At 32.4% G+C, this 17,781-nt stretch overlaps 1 protein-coding gene across 3 annotated transcripts; it reads left to right on the top strand.

Moving 5' to 3' along the window:
• Positions 1-13: 13 nt before the first annotated feature.
• LOC133180265 (RNA-binding protein FXR1-like) lies at positions 14-17,455 on the top strand. Of its 3 annotated transcripts, none has more exons than XM_061314806.1 (18): positions 14-133; positions 243-336; positions 3,334-3,386; positions 5,423-5,519; positions 7,680-7,834; positions 8,161-8,226; positions 8,999-9,092; positions 9,532-9,648; positions 9,964-10,131; positions 10,561-10,639; positions 10,839-10,948; positions 12,078-12,164; positions 12,436-12,539; positions 13,047-13,153; positions 14,048-14,239; positions 14,600-14,659; positions 15,373-15,480; positions 16,054-17,455. In XM_061314806.1, the coding sequence occupies exons 2-18, from the start codon at positions 286-288 to the stop codon at positions 16,512-16,514; spliced, it is 2,109 nt and encodes a 702-aa protein (XP_061170790.1). In that variant the 5' UTR covers positions 14-133; positions 243-285; the 3' UTR covers positions 16,515-17,455. The 3 variants fall into 3 exon arrangements, with proteins under 3 accessions (XP_061170790.1, XP_061170789.1, XP_061170791.1); XM_061314805.1 differs by having other exon boundaries at positions 15-133; positions 10,839-10,963; XM_061314807.1 differs by lacking the exon at positions 14,600-14,659 and having other exon boundaries at positions 15-133; positions 10,839-10,963.
• Positions 17,456-17,781: the final 326 nt, after the last annotated feature.

Consider the following 17,781-nt stretch of genomic DNA (forward strand, 5'->3'; position numbering starts at 1 on the left):
TCCATTCGTGTAAATAACTAGTCTCGGGATTTTACTTGAGCTTGGGGAAGTCCTCTAGATTCTTCATAGCAATCATAATTCGAGACGCCGACGTTATTTCGTTGGATGTAAAGAGCAAACGTTGGAGTGTGAGGTAAATTTGAACCTAAATAAATGTGTATTTTAATTTAAATTACGTGTATTTTTTTCATAATAAACTTTTCCTATAACTTTATATGGAAAAACTTTAATCTGATCAACAGACAGAAAAAATATTTCCCATCATTCAACGGTTAACCATTCAACATGGAGGACCTAGTGGTCGAAGTTTGCAGTCCGAACGGTATTTATTACAAGGTATTTCAATATTTTCTGGTTTATTTCTGTATTATGTTTAAGAAGTTTAATTGAAATGAATCTAGAAATGGTAATATGTTTATACTGACTTACCAAGATGATTAATCAATTCTGAAAGTTAATTTCTTTGAAACACGCCGTCTTCATGTGGGTTTTCTATGGGCTACTTTCATAATGACTTTTTTTGAAGAAGATGTATATGGTGTTTTGTTTCTTCTGAAATCAGAATTCTTTATTTGAATGAATTGATCTGGTTATATTTTCAAATCATAGGATATATTTTAATTTTAGGTCATGTGTTTATTTTGTGTCAAATATTTAAGATTACCAACCAGAGTGCTGAAAGTATGAGTCATGTTTTGGAGTCTGAGTTGTGCTTTCTTATCATTGTTTATCAAAACTTAAGATGTTTCACTCTGGTGCTCCTGTGATGCACATTATATGGCATCGTAAGGGGAATATGGAAGCTCATGATCATAATGATGTTTCTAAATTTTATCTCAGCCAAACATGACAAGTACGCAGATGGACTTTTAATCTCTTCATGTAGGGAATTTGGAGATAAGCAGATGCATGTACACAATGAAAGAAAAGAGTAATGAACCAAGTCTAATTTTGATCAGACCAAAGTTAAGTCTTTTAAACCAAACCCTTTAACATTTTGTAAATAATTACAGGTCAGGAGAGGTTCTTGTAACTGTGTAGGTTTAATTTACTTGCATGAATCATATCCTTTGATTCAGAATCAAAAAATTGCAGTTGGAGGAGGATGCATTAGATGTGTTAAAAAGTTTAGATAGCGTATGAGTCTTATCAGGCTTATGAGATAGAGACTAAGTCTTGATGTATACAGTCAAACCTGTCTTGGTGTTCAACTGTATGGAATGACTTCCTGTCAGATATGACTTATAAAATCCCATCTTGTGTAATTACCTGCATTAAATTACTTCCTAGAAACTACTACTATATGATGTAGGGAATGAACGCTTTTAAATCTTAAGTTATCATAAACTTATTTGTCACAGGTGTTGAAAAATCAAGTCTCAACCGGGACTCGAACCCAGGGCCTCTGATATATTTCAGTGTCTTGTTCATAGTCGCGATTTTTTTTCATATAGATATTGATTCATGATTGATTTAATAAGCAGAAAAAGTTGTAGTTGTAATTGATTCCATCATGGATAACAAAGTTCTGTTTAATTTTCATTTAAATTTATTATAGTATATTTATTATTGAATAACATTTAGAACATTCCTCATATAATACGTATTTTGGGATTATTTCAAGTTTAGCTTGCCTCTCTCTAGCACAGCTTGTCATGATTCTAATACCATAATACAGGTTTGAATGTTAACACTTGAAAATAAATAACCCTCTTTTCTTATATTATTTTACCTCAGTGCCAGTGTATAAATTTTCCTTTTTAGTTTTAATGTTTCTTAAATCACAGAATTTAATTGTCAGAGCATGTAAATGACACAACAAACATGAAATAGAACAGATTTTTCAAATATGATGTTATTTGGTTCAGTCCACTACAATGAGAATAAATATAGTATTATAAAATGTTGACAAAATGTCCAATATCCAGTTTGAAATGTTGATTGCAGAGGCAAAAAACTTTGTCCTAAGCAACTGAAAGAATTAATTTCTAAACACTAGGCCATCATTTAGCCTGTTTCAATTTATCTTACTGTGAGATCAGATTGTGGAAATATTGTCTGAATTCTGTCAGAGTAGTAAAGCGAGAAAAGTGACTGTAAAATTGAAGATGTGGATGTCTTTGTATATATAGTCTTAATCAGTGAAATTTTATGTGGACTTTATTTTTGGACAATGAGATAACCAGACATAGACCAGACATCTTGGTTAGAGCCTTATTAATTATATTTATCATGCTGTGCAGTGAGGTATAGTCTTCATGTTCACTGATCTTTAAAGGAAGGAGGGGAAACACACAATATCAGTTTATAATGGATATGAAGGGGAAAAAAAAGATGAAAACATTGTTGTGAAGCTTCTGAAATGAGTTTTTACGGATGTTGTTTACAATCTTTATGCACCAACTATCTTTATCTCAACTATAAATTTGCATGCTAGATATCAAAGTTGATGCAGAGAGAGTAAAATGCCCAAAGAATCTTAACTAATTCAGATTAAAATCTGTAAACATGGTAAAACCTGTACATTGAATGTCATGTATTCATATGCGTATCTTGTATGAAAGTTTCTGAAGAGAATTTCTGTTTTGAAAGATTAGTTTGTAGGAAAGTCAGGTGCAAGCAAAGTGAATACAACATAAGCAAGATTTTTTAATTCTGATTTATTCAAACATTTTCTCTATCAAGGCAGACTATTTTTCTATGCATCTTTTTTTTTAAAGCTAAAACAATATAAAATGCATAGTATTACCAACTTGTAGAATTTAGGTTATAAATACAGTGTTGACATTGACATAGTTGACAGATTTACCTATCTCATATTAATTGAATTAAAAGATAAGAATGGAATAGACACTGAAAAAAACATTTTGTGCCCTGATCTGCTACACTTAAAATAGTGTTCTGCTTCACTTCAAACAGAAATTCTTAAACTTGTGTTAAATTAGCAATAAACAGCTTATAGTTTATGCATTTCTTGTTTTGATACTTAAGTGACTGTGTAATCTTTATCAACTATATCTCTAGATTACACATTTTGACATAGATGAACATGAATAATGATAATGGTATGAGAAATTCTGAGATTGGCTTTGGCTGAGGCTATTAATAGCACAAAGCAGAGAGTGTTGTGGGATATCTCTAAATGATCGGTATATATAAACAGAAGCTCAAGAAGCACTGATAGAGAGAGAATCTATATACACAACAAGTTAACCAGCATCTTATAGATTCTGTCTAAGCAAATAAAAGAGAAAAAGCACACGAAAAATACAAATGTTGATGTATTTACAACCTTTTTTTCACTGCTTTAATCCTTTTTTTTTTTTATTCCAGGCATTTGTGAAGAATGTGTATGAAGATGAAATCCTTGTCTCCTTTGAGAACGAGTGAGTCATTGTTTTTGCTCAGCAGTGAATTTTAGAAATGTACTGGAAGGAATCCAAGCCGAGCATATCTGTTCTTGGGGGGAATTCTTCAAATGGGGGGGGCTGTTGTAAAAGTCTGTTATGATCGGTATCAATTTGACATAGATATATTCCCAATGTATCACCTGTGCTCTATAGTGCAGTTGACTACACTACTCACTACAGATATATTTACTATATATTGAGTACACTGCATGTACTCTCAAGAATTTTCATAGAAGCCTCGATAAAAAGATGCCACACATGAGTGTCTGAGTGCCGAGGTGTTGTGGAGTTATTTATAACACTGATAAGACTGATGAGACAGAAATATATCTATGTATTTTGGGGTATAGCATAATTAATAATACAGTGTACACTGTACAGTGAGTAATAAGCATAAGAACTAAACAGCTGTTAATTAAGTTATTACACTTAGTAAATCTATGAAGAATTGGCATCCCTATTAATTATATGAGCCGATATCTCTAGACATATGTATGCATTGATTTTGATTCTCTTCTCTAATACCTAAACACAGGCATAATTACAAGTTAATAAGCCCAGTAATGTGATCTAGTACAAACAGATGTGTTTAGGTGGAGCAGTAGAAGAATTACTATGAGGCCTAAGAAAAAATTATGCTTATTTATTATATTCCATACTGATAAAAAGTAGGTTCAGTAAGTATGATTTTTTTTTTTTAGAAAATTCAGGCATAACATTTAAATACATTTTTTAAAGACGGTTTGAAGCCCACTTCTTCTAGCCATCAAATCTACCTGACAGCTCTAAAAATGGCTACTGAAAGTAAAGAAATGTACACACATGCTGATGCAGTTTCAAGATTTTAGTATTTTACCACAAAATGGTTGGCACATAAAATAGGCAGGGATTGACCTTAATGGTTGTCCGATTGCCCGGGGCAAGTAAATTCTCAGTTCGGGCAAGTGAAACTGCTGATGTACTTGTCCGATCGGGCAAGTGAATATTTCTGATAGATTTTTTTTTTATCTTGCATTAGTTTATAAACAAAACAGTAAACTGAACATTTGATTCCTACCAGGAATATGACATTGTTTTTGCATTCGGAAATTCCTAGATCATACCGTTTATCAAAAAATCGGGTACGTTATTCCTTTTTCTTTCATGGTAGCTAGTTGACAAAAATACGCTTTCCATCTAACAACTTTCTTTACATTCTTATGAAATAAGATATAACAAAATAGTTTATTTATGAACTCAAAGAATATTAGAAAACTAGTTATTCTTGGCGCACGATATATTCTGATCAGGGCATGTATGTTTTGAAACATGGCAACTATTTTCCTTTAGCGTTGCTTCAGTTTTTCAGGGGGAAAAAAATCAAAATTCACAAAAAGACTGCACAAAAAATAATTTTCGAGAATATGAATTTTATTTTTAAGGAAATATTGCTGCATAGCAGTGTGAGTTTACAAATATTTAAAATGAAGCATGAGCTGCAGATCAAATTTTTTTCTTGCACTTAACTTGCCAAAATAAAGTAATATCTCACTTTATTTACAATAATAAATTAAGGTACCAGTTCTCTTCTTTCTAAATTTTGGGCAACCAAGTTTTGCATTCGTGCAAGTCAAAGTTTGAGTTCACTTGCCCGAATGGCAAGTGAATCTGAAAGTTAATGTCTATCCCTGATAGGGGTAGTTGGGTAACCATAAATAAACATTTTTTTCTTAGGCCTGATGATGAAAAGAGGTTATCGTGAATTAGTATATGTCTTATAATGTGTTGTATAATTTTCTATCTTTGAGTTTATCTTCTGAAAAAGAGAAAAAAATATATCATTTATGAGCGAGAAAAATAAATAGTAAATTGCAATATCTAATTCCTCCTTAAGTTACTCAATTCTTTATGTAAATGAAGGAAAGGGGATGTTCTTTGTATGAAAAGCCACAAATAATTTTTATTGGTAAAAATTGTTACTATTTTATTTTGTTTCAAACTTACGTAAGCTCTATGTTATCTACTTTAATCAGCTGGCAGCCGGAGCAGAGAGTCAAGTTCTCCAATGCCAGACTTCCTGTGCAGGACCAGGGCAAACATAGAGACTATAGGGACGGGGAAAATGTTGAGGTTTGTAACAACAGTATGAGGATTTTTGCACAGAAACACACCTAACTTAAGTTGAACTTTGTTATCTCTAACTCGATATCTTGGAAATAGTGAGCTGGAAGTCCCAACAACCTTTTCTTAATGTATTTTAACCTCAATATTTCAAACCCGCAGATATCTTGAGGGTTTTTTTTCTGGCCCCATTGGGTTTGAGATATCGAGGTATGACTGTATTATTTATAAGTTTATCTTGATCAGAAAGTTGGGAGAGTAGCACCTTTCACATACATTTTAAAGAATGTAACGTTTAATTTTCTGTTAAAATTTTTACATTTTCATTTTTAGCTGCATGTAATTGCAGAAAGTATGACTTTAACAAAATACAGTTGAACTTTGGTAACTCAAACAGACAAACACCAATATCTCAGATACTATAGATATGTTGAAGTTATTGGAAAGTCCCAACCACTTATTCTTTGAATATTTTACCATGGTATCTTGAATCCCCTGTTATCACAAATTTTTTTCCCATGGACTTCGAGATAACGAGATTTATTTACATTTGCAAATATTTTTCTTAGATGAACCTATAGAAGAGAAAATATGTTCAATTCTGTATGAACTTATTAGGGGGTCAGAGGTCATGGCGTGACCGAATCACACAGCGAGACGATATCTTGTCTACATATTTCTGTCACAGTGACACTGGTTTCGGAACTTCTGAACCGTCAAAGCGATGAAAAAGATAAAATTATTGAAACATATATTTTTATTTCGTTCAACAAATGATCGTTAGATCTTTCTTCGGTGTGAAGAATGTTTCTAATTAGCCTAAAATCACGCTTACCTTTTTAACCCGAAATTCCTTTGAAGGTATGTAAACTGAAGACGATAGCACCGCTTTTGACTTTATATATAAAGAACTCGTACAATAATAGTAAGATAATTCCCAGTAGCGATCATTGTTTTTTCATTATGAACAGATATTTCCTGAACTGGACTGCTAAACATCAATGTAAGTATTCAAATGTTGGAGCGAGGCGAACTCTCAAGACCAAACAACTTCTAGGTCATTGCGCGTCACAACATAGCAATACGGCGGGCCGTTCGTGTAATAAATGCAGTTCTATTCAGAATATTCGTCTCAAATGTAAATAAAAGTAATAAACAACAATGTTAAAAAGTTCACTGGGAAATGAACTTGGTTGGTACGTGATCAAATCTTCTGAGAAGCCCTTCGGGCTTCACAGGATTTGATCACGTGACCAACCAAGTTCATTTCCCAGAGAACTTTTTAACATTGTTGTTTATTTCTTAATTGACTGTACACATAATTTATAATAACAAATTGCTGGTCTGAATAGTACAGTAAAAAGAGTCTAATAGCTGTTTATGATATTTTATTCTAAAATCTCTATAAGCTTAAGGTTAATTTGGAATTAATGCATTTAAGTACATCATAGAAAGGGTTCTTCATAATAAACATTCCTATTTTGTAAAGATTTGGTAAAGAAATGGTTTTATGCTTTGAATTGAAACTGTCACTGTAATAATAAGACCCCACTGTACTCGCTTGTAAAGTTAAATGTTTTGTTAAAGGCATACAACATTGTTATAATACAGTAATTGCTTCTGACCAACGGTAGTCCTAGCATCTCTGAGGTGAGATCTTTAAGGGTCCCTATTGAGAACTTGAAGGAAGTGTCAGTATTCAAAAGATATTTTAATACCATTATAAAATACATGTATATCCAAATCAACACATTTTGATTTGAAAGAGACAAGAAGAGTTGACACTGGAATAGAGGACCATTCTTAATAGAAGGGGGAGGGGGTGGAGGTAGTTTTGGAAAGGGGATCCTAATTCCAGTTCTAAGAATAGAAATATAAGATTAGGAAGTCTACTTAGGAATTCAAAGAACTGCCCATGCAGACTTAGCCCAAGGCTACAAGCTAATAAGTGACCAGTTTGCAATTTAGAATTGATGCTATAGACCATACTTGTATTTTGTATACCGGTACATATGTTCTATTCAAGTTGCAATGAAGTGATTTTTAGGGTCTTTGTTTCATGCTGTTTATTGATTTCCCCTAACCTAAGAAAACTTGGTGTATAACTGTCTATAAAGGTGAGAACTCCTGAGAATATTTCTGATTTTATGATAACTTGTAATATTGTAGGTATTTACAAGTACAAATGAAAAGGAACAGATGGCTTGGTGGCCAGCAGTGCTGAAGATGTTGAAGGGCGAGTTTGCAGTGATAGAATATACTGGTTATGACTCAAAGTACACAGATATAGTCCCACTCGAGCGAGTTAGACCTCTCAACTCAAAGTAAGTTAAAACTCAAATCAGTGTGATGCAAATCCTTGCATTTAAAATTAGAAGCATAAGCCTTTATCAACACAAGTTGAAGTCGATATTATGGTACACCATGTCAGATTTGGGAGAGATTAAAAGCTGGGATAAAAGACCATGTACATGATATATGTTAAGTATTTCTGAAGAAAACACTGTTTTAATAATGATAGAAAAAAATCTCTTGTCAGTGTAAAAATTTTCCATAACCTTTTGCAGAGTAATTCAAATGTGGTATTTGATAAATAATTGCAAAATTTGTGTTTTAATCAATGTTAAAAAAATGTATTTTTGTTTTTCAGCCCACCAATAGATAAGAACACATTTCACAAGTTTTCTATAGAAGTCCCTATTGACCTACGAGAAGTGTATGTATCAATCAGCTGATTGTCCTTTTTTTTAATTAATTTTTTTTTTTTGGGGGGGGGGGTCCAATTACATTCTCAAGATATTTGAAATACATATACCTATCTTCTGTATAGCCAAATGAATTTCAAAAAGTCCAAAGCACTAAAATTTTAGATAAAAAGATATTAATAAGAAGAACTATTTAAAATGTGGATTGATTGTTGCAAATTTTAGAATAAATGTCATTTGTTGATATGATAGCCCAATATGTTCTGCTTTCATGCTATTTTTCACAATTGAATGGATGTGGGTACCATTCCCAATTGGTAGAAGAAAAAAAAAACCCTGATCTAATATTCTATGGTAAATGATCCGTGATATGAAAGTATTGCTGTAGTGCATTTCTACAGCTTGAAATTTGTGCAGTTCTCGAAAGATAAAGAGTGGCCTCAAAATCAATACATTTAAACTTCAGTACCTTGACACTGCCTGAAAATCACTACAGTTAAACTTCGGTATCTCGTACACTGATATCTTGAATATCTAGGATATGTCGAGGTGATTTGAAAGTCCCAACCACCGATTCTTTAAGTATTTTACTCTGGATATCTTGAATCCACTTATTTCTCGAAGTATTTTCTTGGTCCCATTGAGTTCGAGATAATGAGGTTTGACTGTATTTAATGGCATTTGGAATAGGAAATTTCTCTTTTGAACCAGTTATATAAGAGGTAAAAAGAAAGGTTGAGATTATTTTAAAATGTTGTAGCATCTAGATTTCTACTTTTTTAGGTGCCAAGATGACCATGAACATGCTGAATTTAAGAAACATATAGGAGGAGGTTGTGTGTGTTTTGATCATCAGGAAGGGACTCTAAATGTTATGGTATTAACCTTCAGAAACTCCCACATCAGCAAATTCTATGCAACATTTCTAGCAATTGAAAAAAAAAAGCAATAGAAAGATCTTTTTTTTTTTTTTTTTTTTTTTTTTTTTATTATCCATTGTATAACATATAAAATCAAGTTAAATTAGCAGCAAAATTACAATGGATATTTAGCACTCACACACCCATTCATACATCTATTTGCCTTTTAAATTAATATGGAGGTTGCTTCATAGTAATCAGCTTATCAACAATTGTTAGAAAGATCTTAATCATGTAATGAATTGTTAAAGTATAAATTTTCTTGATTGCTTTTGTCTTGGTTGAAGATCCAGTGTTTATTGTTGCCCTTCACACTGTTGAATATGTTGAAATCTGTTCCGTAAACATGCCACTGATTTTCAAATTCTCACTGGTTTTACCTGGGTCATATTTCAGTCGCTGAATGAATCTGTGATAAAGAGAGCATCCATGTTGGCTGATATGCACCTTCGCAATGTCCGACAAAAGTTAATGCTTAAAAAGAGAACAGAGGAAGCAGTCCAAAGGCTTCAGGTATCAATTTTTGAAATGGCTTCAATAATATAGGGACTGGCTTTACATTTACCTGAACGATAAGTTAGGTACATATGTCCCTGTTATAGTGAATATTGCATGGGGTGTAAAGATGGCTGTTTTCTTCAAGGGGGATTGAATTAATTCTAAAGTCTTGGAGATGTACTCATATTTTTGTTAGATGAAGGGTTTTTTACCCATATACAGTGTACTTGTTAAATGCACAGTATTGAAAAATATAATAAATATTTACAAGAGGGGATGAAATAACAGTATTTGAAAATTGTGATAAAAAAAGAAATTCTTTAATTTCAGAGTACCAAAATTAGGTCAGGTTATACTGAAGAGTTTAAAGTTCGTGATGACCTGATGGGGCTGGCTATCGGGACACATGGTGCTAATATACAACAGGCCAGACATGTAGATGGCATCACCAATATAGAACTGGATGAGGACACATGTACTTTTAAAGTTCATGGAGAGGTGAGTGATGGGTCTCGTGTCGAACATTGTTTTAGACTACTTTTTGGCTACTTTCTCTCGATATTATCAATCATGTGTAATTGTGTGACTTTTCAATTATTTCATAAATCAGCAAAGCAAACAGAGAACATGCCTCAAAAGTTTACATTATTCATGAAAAGAAATATTTGCAATTTTCCTTCTATCTGCAAAAAGTGTGAAAGTTAGTAACATGCAAAAGAAGCTGATTTACAATACATGTATTAAGTTAAAAATTATATCTTATGAAATATGATAAATATTTTTGTAGTTTGATGTCTGTTTCAATGTTGGTTATATACATGTACGTATACATGTAGTATGGCAACAAGTTGATAAAATTCCATGAATAATTGTTATCAGTTGCCAAAGGTAGTTATAACTTCAGTAATTGGTTTGTTTGTGTTTTAGTCTCAAGAAGCTGTGAAGAAGGCAAGAGCCTTGCTAGAGTATGTAGAGGAAACGTTTCAGGTTCCAAGAGAGCTAGTAGGCAAGTCACTTAGTATTAACTCCCATCTCTTAATGATTTTTTTATATTATAGGATATTGAAAAATAATCTCATGACTATGTCACTCATTTTTGTTGATATAATTCCCTTTTGTCTATTTTGAGAGAAAATTCTACTATAGATAGTTCCCTGCTTAAACAGAACTAAGAATGAATGATTTTACAAGTTTTTCTGTTACAGCAAAGGTTATAGGTAAAAATGGCCGCAACATCCAAGATATTGTGGACAAGTCTGGTGTGGTGCGAGTAAAGATCGAGGGTGATAACGAGAATGATACGCCTCGTCAGGAGGTAATGGCGTCACTGGTAAGGGGGCGGAGTAAGATACATGTCAATCAGTGTTGGCAACAGCTGCACAATAGCATAGCTCCGGGGGAAATTACACACTTAGCAATAGAAAAACCCTGATCTTGTACATTAATTACCAGGAAGTACATGATGGTAATCAGAATGAAGTTTTCTAGGAATTATAATTTTATTAAATTACATAGTCCTTTGTTTACAAATAATGAACATGATTTGCTAACACAGAAGCTTAAGGGTTTAATCAGAGCCAAATTTAATACAGCATTGAAAGTTCACAAACTTAACACTGCATGGTGAAAGATAACTTAAATCTACAATATGTTTACAGCTCATTTATTATAAAGACATGATTTCATGTTGGTAGGCCCTCTTTTTTTTGTATAAATCCATCGGGAGAACATATATTGTGCAGCTGAAATATTGTGAAAAGAAGATGTACAGTTTGATTCTTTGTATAGCTAAATATAACACATTTATTCGTGCAAAAAGAGCAAAAATTTATGCGACTCAAACTCGGCATTGCATTTGAAAATATTTTAAATTTCTATTTTAAAAAAAAAAGGAAAAAAAGAAAAGGAAAAAAAAAAAGAAATCCGAAGATTCCATGACAAAGTATTGGCAGTAACTTTAAGGTTCATAAAAAGTAGCAAAAGCTGACTGTGTGAGTTTGATTAGCATTGTATATACACAGTATATATGACAACTGTCACATGTGTCTTACTTTTTGGCATCTTGCCAGTATTTATCTCTCTTGCTTTCGTTTCTTCCTTTTAAAAAGTACAGCTGTACTTATTATGTCTTTTGTTGTTTATTCTTGTATTGAGTTGTTTAATTCTTCAGTTTATTCACATCACCTTATTGTTATTCTGAGTTCTAATATGTTACAAATACTAACATGTCGACTCATTAAAACATTTTACTTTTAATTTAGAGACCAATATATTAAATGTTCAATTAACTTACAAAATCAGTGTTAAAGCACCTGTTCCTTGGAAACATATTAATATCATACAATGATTATGTCAAAGTGTTACAATTCCATTCAAAAGGAACAGAATGATATCAAATTTTGTTTGTCATTTTAATCCTGATATTTTCTCTGTCAATATTTCAGGGACAAGTACCATTTATATTTGTTGGAACTCAAGAAAGTACAGGAAATGCCAAGATTCTACTGGAATACAATTTAGATCATTTGAAGGTATATCTGATCAGCTGAGATTGACTCTTGCACCAGTCCTATTAATAGATAATCTTTTTGTTAAATTGGGGGTGTATGCATTTCATTAATACAAGAGAAGTATGACATTTTCATTTCTTCCCGTGGAGGAACGTGATCTTGTATCAATTACATGTAGATCCTGAGGAGGGTTATATCTGTTTTGCAGGTGAATTTATATCTGTTGTTAAATGACTTGTCAAAGCTTTCATGAACATTAAGTATTAAGTCTTCATATCTTTGTGTTTTATAGGAAGTTGAAAAATTGAGATTGGAGAAGTTAGAAATTGACCAACAGCTAAAGAGTTTAGCGGGACCCCAGACTGGACCATACTTTCCACCTAACAGAGAAAGGAGGTGAGGGTTATTATTTTAGATATCACACTACCATATTGATCTTTACCCTACCATACTGATCTTTCAAGGGCATGGAAAACTTTCTATTGATCAGGGGCTTTTGCCTGTTAAGTTTTGACCTTTTACAAAAACATGGTCATGCTTTCTATATAAAGAAAGTCTTACATGTAGATCTACTCCAGTGGGATAAACCCAATTTAATGATGAAGTAAGGTTTCTCTTATAATTCCCTGGTAACTCCCTGTCTATAACTCAGTCCATGGAATCCACCAGTAAAAAAATCCGTACATTTGCTAGAATACAATGTAAAGTTCAATAAAAATAGGTCATACATGTAAAATGAGATATGGGTTATTTATTGAATTGCATTATTTCTATGATTTATGAACAAAAAATGTTTGGGGGGATTTTCTTAACACATAAATTTTTTTTCCCCAAAAGATCTAGAGATAAAGTATTATTGTGGAAGGTGTAAGATTTTATATGAAAATTCCATGTTACTTTCAGGGGGAGTAATGACCCTTCCTCAGATGACCGTGGAAGACGAGGGTCAGGAAGGGGGCGGGGCAGAGGAGGAAGGAGATGGGCCAATGAGAGACGTACATACAACACAGGTAAGGACAACAAAAAATGCCCTCACAACACAGAGCAACAGAGAAAAATTGACAATGGTCCATGATATTTAGACTTATGGGACTGGAAACTCTTGCAAAGTCTCATACATTAATTTTAATTTCAATCAAACAAAAAATCTTATTATGCCCCTACCATGAATATTGCCAGGGCATATAGTGTTGTTGTGTCCATCTTCCATCTGTCTGTCCATCAATCTGTCTGTCATACTTTACATTAAAACTAACATACATTAAAACTCGTTCACTAATACATATTAGAGCTTTTCAACTATGTCATAATTTTCTGACCTTGACATTTCCTATGACCTTAACTTCACTCTTCTTCATTTTGCATTTAACTTAATTAGTTTCAAAAAAAATGGTTTATGAAATTTTTATCAAACCTCTTACAAAGACAGAAATTGATGAGAGCTATTCATCTATGTATAAATTTTCTGACCTTGACTTGCCTTATGATTTGACCTCACCCAGAATTATTTTGCATTTAGCACAGTTTAGAAAAAAAAAATAATTATATTATTTTCACCAAAACTCGTCCACTCATACATACTGATAAGATTTTAGTAGAATTGGTTGGTTGGTTGGTTGTTTATCATTAAGTTATTTTACAATGTATGCCTTAAAATTTACATATTTACATATAAAAATCCCATTCCCAGTAACAAAAACACTGCATTTATTAAAAGCAAAAAAAAAAAAAAGACAAAAAGAAAAAAGGGAAAAATTTGTAAGGGTCCATGTGATGTTTTGGATATTGTCTGTGAAAGTAGAGTCTCACAAATGATGAGGCATGTTCCTTCTTGTCATAAGAAATAAATTTTGTTAAGCTCATATGTTTGTGTAAACTGATAACTTATTTTGATGTTTTAACAGATGAATCATCTCCAGCACCTATAGCTGATTGGTCTGAGGAGATGAATGCAGAAGATAACCGTCAATCTGGTTACTACACAGATAGTATTTTGACCGGGAGGGGACCCAGAGGAGGGGGAGGAGGATACAGGCCCAGGGGTAGGGGAGGCAGGTACCCCAGGGGGTCAGGGTACTTTTCCAATAGGTCTTCAGGTAAAATTACATTTGCTGGTGTGAGCTTAGCATTAACAACATTTCTCTTGCTTTTTATGGTAGGATGCCAAATAGATTTATATCAATCTCATTCATCTCATGATTTTTAATTTTAACAAAGACTTTACTGGCAAATAAAGGATTGCATATCATTTTCATTTCATGTTGTATGCATATTAAATTAGTTATTTTATAGTTTGGAATGATAAATTATTTTATAATTTTTTTCATTAACATTTAATACATTTGTGTATATTTATTTTATAGAATTTTTTAGTTCAAGCACTCAAGTACCTGTAGTTGCTTTCCCTAGTTAATGCATTCTTTAACAACTATTTGCATGCATTTTTTTTTCAACAGATTATCATGACCAACGTCGGTATAGATCAGATAGACCCAGTTACTCAACCAGCAGACACAGTATGTTGCTTGTTTCATGTTTTTATTTTGTTTTAGTGCTTATAGTACAGTATAATTTGTCCAAATCAGATACCACTGGTTATATGAAAATTATCTGTATTAGACAGGAAAAAAATTAGGAAAATATTTGAGTTATTCCCCCTTATTTTATTCACAAGTACCATACATTTGTTGGTAAAATTTTCTTAAATGATTAAATCATAACATTTTCATGGAATCTCTATATGTATTAATCAGGATTATACATGTGACTTATTGTCAACTTTTCCTTTTTGTTCACAAAGTTTGAGTCTTTAGTCTCAACCTGAGAAGTGAACGGAGTCATAATCTACAAACATGTCTTTATATCATTCAAAAAATAGGAAGCTCAGTATATGCAAGTTAAATAGCACATTTAATGTCAACAAAATTATTATTGCTTTGATAATTATTGAAGTTACATTTAGATTTTTTTTTATAAACATTCTTGTCTTCCCTCCAATGTAAGGGCACCATTTTAAGATAGTTACTAGTAAATTTAGAAAGGAAAAAAAGAATTTTATCAATGTGTAGAATCTCCATTCTTAGCCTCTTGAATTCTTCAGAAGGAAAAAAGTAAACATTTTGGCAGTCCTGAAGATACACTGTAAAGCTACAGTTAATTGTAAATATGAGGGTTTTTCTTCTGATCATGGATTTGTTTACTCTTTTTAATCATGATATAATTATTTCAGTGGCATATGATACAGATGAATCCCGGGATTTACGCTCCCGACGTAGGATGACAGATGATGACGATACAGTATTAGATAACGCCAGTGTCACCAGTCAAGACCAAGACGGTGAGTTGGAATAAAAAAACATAAAAGAAGAAATGTAGCTTGTGTTTAGATCTATAAAGCAATCACAGACACACTATACATGTATTGCTGAGTCCAGGGAAGTTTAAATGGAGATGTTTTTTGACGAGGTAGCTTAAAAAAATTCTAGCTCTCAGATTGGTGATGTTTATTCATTGAATTATATGAATATAACTTAATTAAAAATCAAAGAAATTGGGGTCAGTGGGCTCAATTACCTTTTTGCACTGTCATTCAGCTGTTGTGTTTGATGATGTTGGTTTCATATTCATAGTATGATTTTTAAACTGTACATGGTGAGTAGGGATGAAATGAAATAAATTTGTACTGAGCTAAAATTTGACTAGAGATATATAAACATGATTACATCTGTAGAAATGATTCACTGTTTGAGCTTTAAACTTAAGGAAAAATCAAGTTTAGGACTGATCACAACAATCAAATGTTCATTTTATGGAATTATAGATACAAGATACAATTCAGCCACATTATGTATGGCAACTTCATGTTCTGATTTCATAGCAAAACTAACTCTTAGATATTTTCTATTTATAGATTATAGAGATCAACAGAGACCCAGGAGAAAACGAAGGAATAGAAATCGTCCCTTTGGTAACGGAAGTGCTGCATCGGGTACAGAAACGGACAATAGTGTTTCTAATTATCGGCCATCTGGAGGTCGGCCGTCACAATTTCAGAATGACACTTCTCATAACGTGAATTCAGTAAAGACTGAACCATCAAAAGTGAAAACAGAACTTGAATCCAAACCGTCTGGGCCGTCCAAGGAAGGTAACAGTAGTAATATAGGTAGTACAAAGCCTGTCAGTCAGTCCAATAAACCAAACTGGAAACCAGGATCAGCTCCGCCTCGAGAACAAAGAAAACCTGCCCAGAAGTACTCACCCTCAGCAAGGAATGGAACAAGTGGCTCAGAATCTGATTCTAAAGCCGCTAAAACCAAAAACAATTCTTCTAGTAGTCAACCAAAAGAGCAAATCGTTAATGGAGAGTAAAAAAAGTGCTTAATTAGCCCTGATAGGAGAAAAAAAATGGAGGATAGCTGCTCAGTGGAGCAGGTCATCCTTTTCTTCCTCCTTCTACAGGAGAGTGCTTTGTTACCTAGGAAATTATTCATGACATTGTTTAGTGTTTGAGAATTAATATTTAAGGAATCTGTTGTCTCTTTGGAGATAGTGTTTGCTATGCAATATTTGTCAGTTTGCCCATAATGACTGTTGCTGTCTTGTTAAAAAATTGACTTTTAATAGAAATGGTCTGATACCTTTATACATGTATCTGTTGGACTTTATCTTGAACTTTGACCTATGGAATTCCATTTTTTGCTCTGTCCCAAAGTTTTGCATAATAATGTTGATTCAGTATGGTGACTCTATTCAGACTTCATGTGTAAAACATATAAAGTTATAGATTTAAAGAAAATTTTGTTAGAAATTAATATTGATGATGTAATAGACTTGAAATGACTCTCATTGATGCTCACATGTAGTAGTGATAAAGTGTATGTCAAAATTAAGTAATGTGACTTAATTATATAAGTGTCTTGGAATGAGTGATACATCTGCTATTAATTAAATATATTTCTGAGCTATGTAATAGTATTCAAAATTTATATGATATACTAGCTTGATATCGTAAAATCATTCATGTAAGTGTTATTAACATACAAATTGACTTTTCCGTTGTCATATCCACATATCTGAATCTCGGATTACTTTGAAATAGCTTATTTTTTGTGTAAGATTTTTTTTTCGTTCGAATGAATGACAACAAAAAAGAAATATAAACTTTCTGTGAAATGTTAACCAGGAGATTAATATCACCAGGAATTTATTTTTTATTTCATTAATTTTGTGATCATAACACAGTAAAGATCGATACATTAATTAATTTTCTGTTTCAAAATCAATTTAAATACATATATGAGGGACATGTAATATTAAAGTTTTTACATTGATTTCAAATAGTTTCAAGAAAAATTTGTTTTAAAATAATCATCTGAGATTATTGTGAAAAGATGTAAACAGTGGTTTTTTCCTTTGTTTTTTCAGATGACAATCATTACCGTCTGTTTAAAAGACTACTGTCATATTTTTGTACTACATACAGTTTATCCTCTAGGAGAATGACTAGAGTACTTTCACAGTTTATCCTCTAGGAGAATGACTACAGTACTTTCACAGGGTCAAGACTCTGTTTAATGTTTTATCTTTATTTCTTCCATATCAGTTTTGTAAAACATGAGCAAGATAAAACAAAAAG

The sequence above is a fragment of the Saccostrea echinata genome, unplaced genomic scaffold (assembly GCF_033153115.1).
Source record: "Saccostrea echinata isolate AGI-Se365-2 ecotype Australia unplaced genomic scaffold, CSIRO_AGI_Sech_v1 ptg000006l, whole genome shotgun sequence".
NCBI classification, from domain to species: Eukaryota; Metazoa; Mollusca; class Bivalvia; order Ostreida; family Ostreidae; genus Saccostrea; species Saccostrea echinata.

Excerpts from the sequence above, each read along its gene's own strand:
- LOC133180265 (XM_061314805.1), top strand. The coding sequence starts at position 286 with ATGGAGGACCTAGTGGTCGAAGTTTGCAGTCCGAACGGTATTTATTAC. Across the intron at positions 10,640-10,838 it reads GGTTCCAAGAGAGCTAGTAG|CAAAGGTTATAGGTAAAAAT; the intron begins GCAAGTCACTTA and ends TTTCTGTTACAG. Across the intron at positions 10,964-12,077 it reads AGGAGGTAATGGCGTCACTG|GGACAAGTACCATTTATATT; the intron begins GTAAGGGGGCGG and ends TCAATATTTCAG.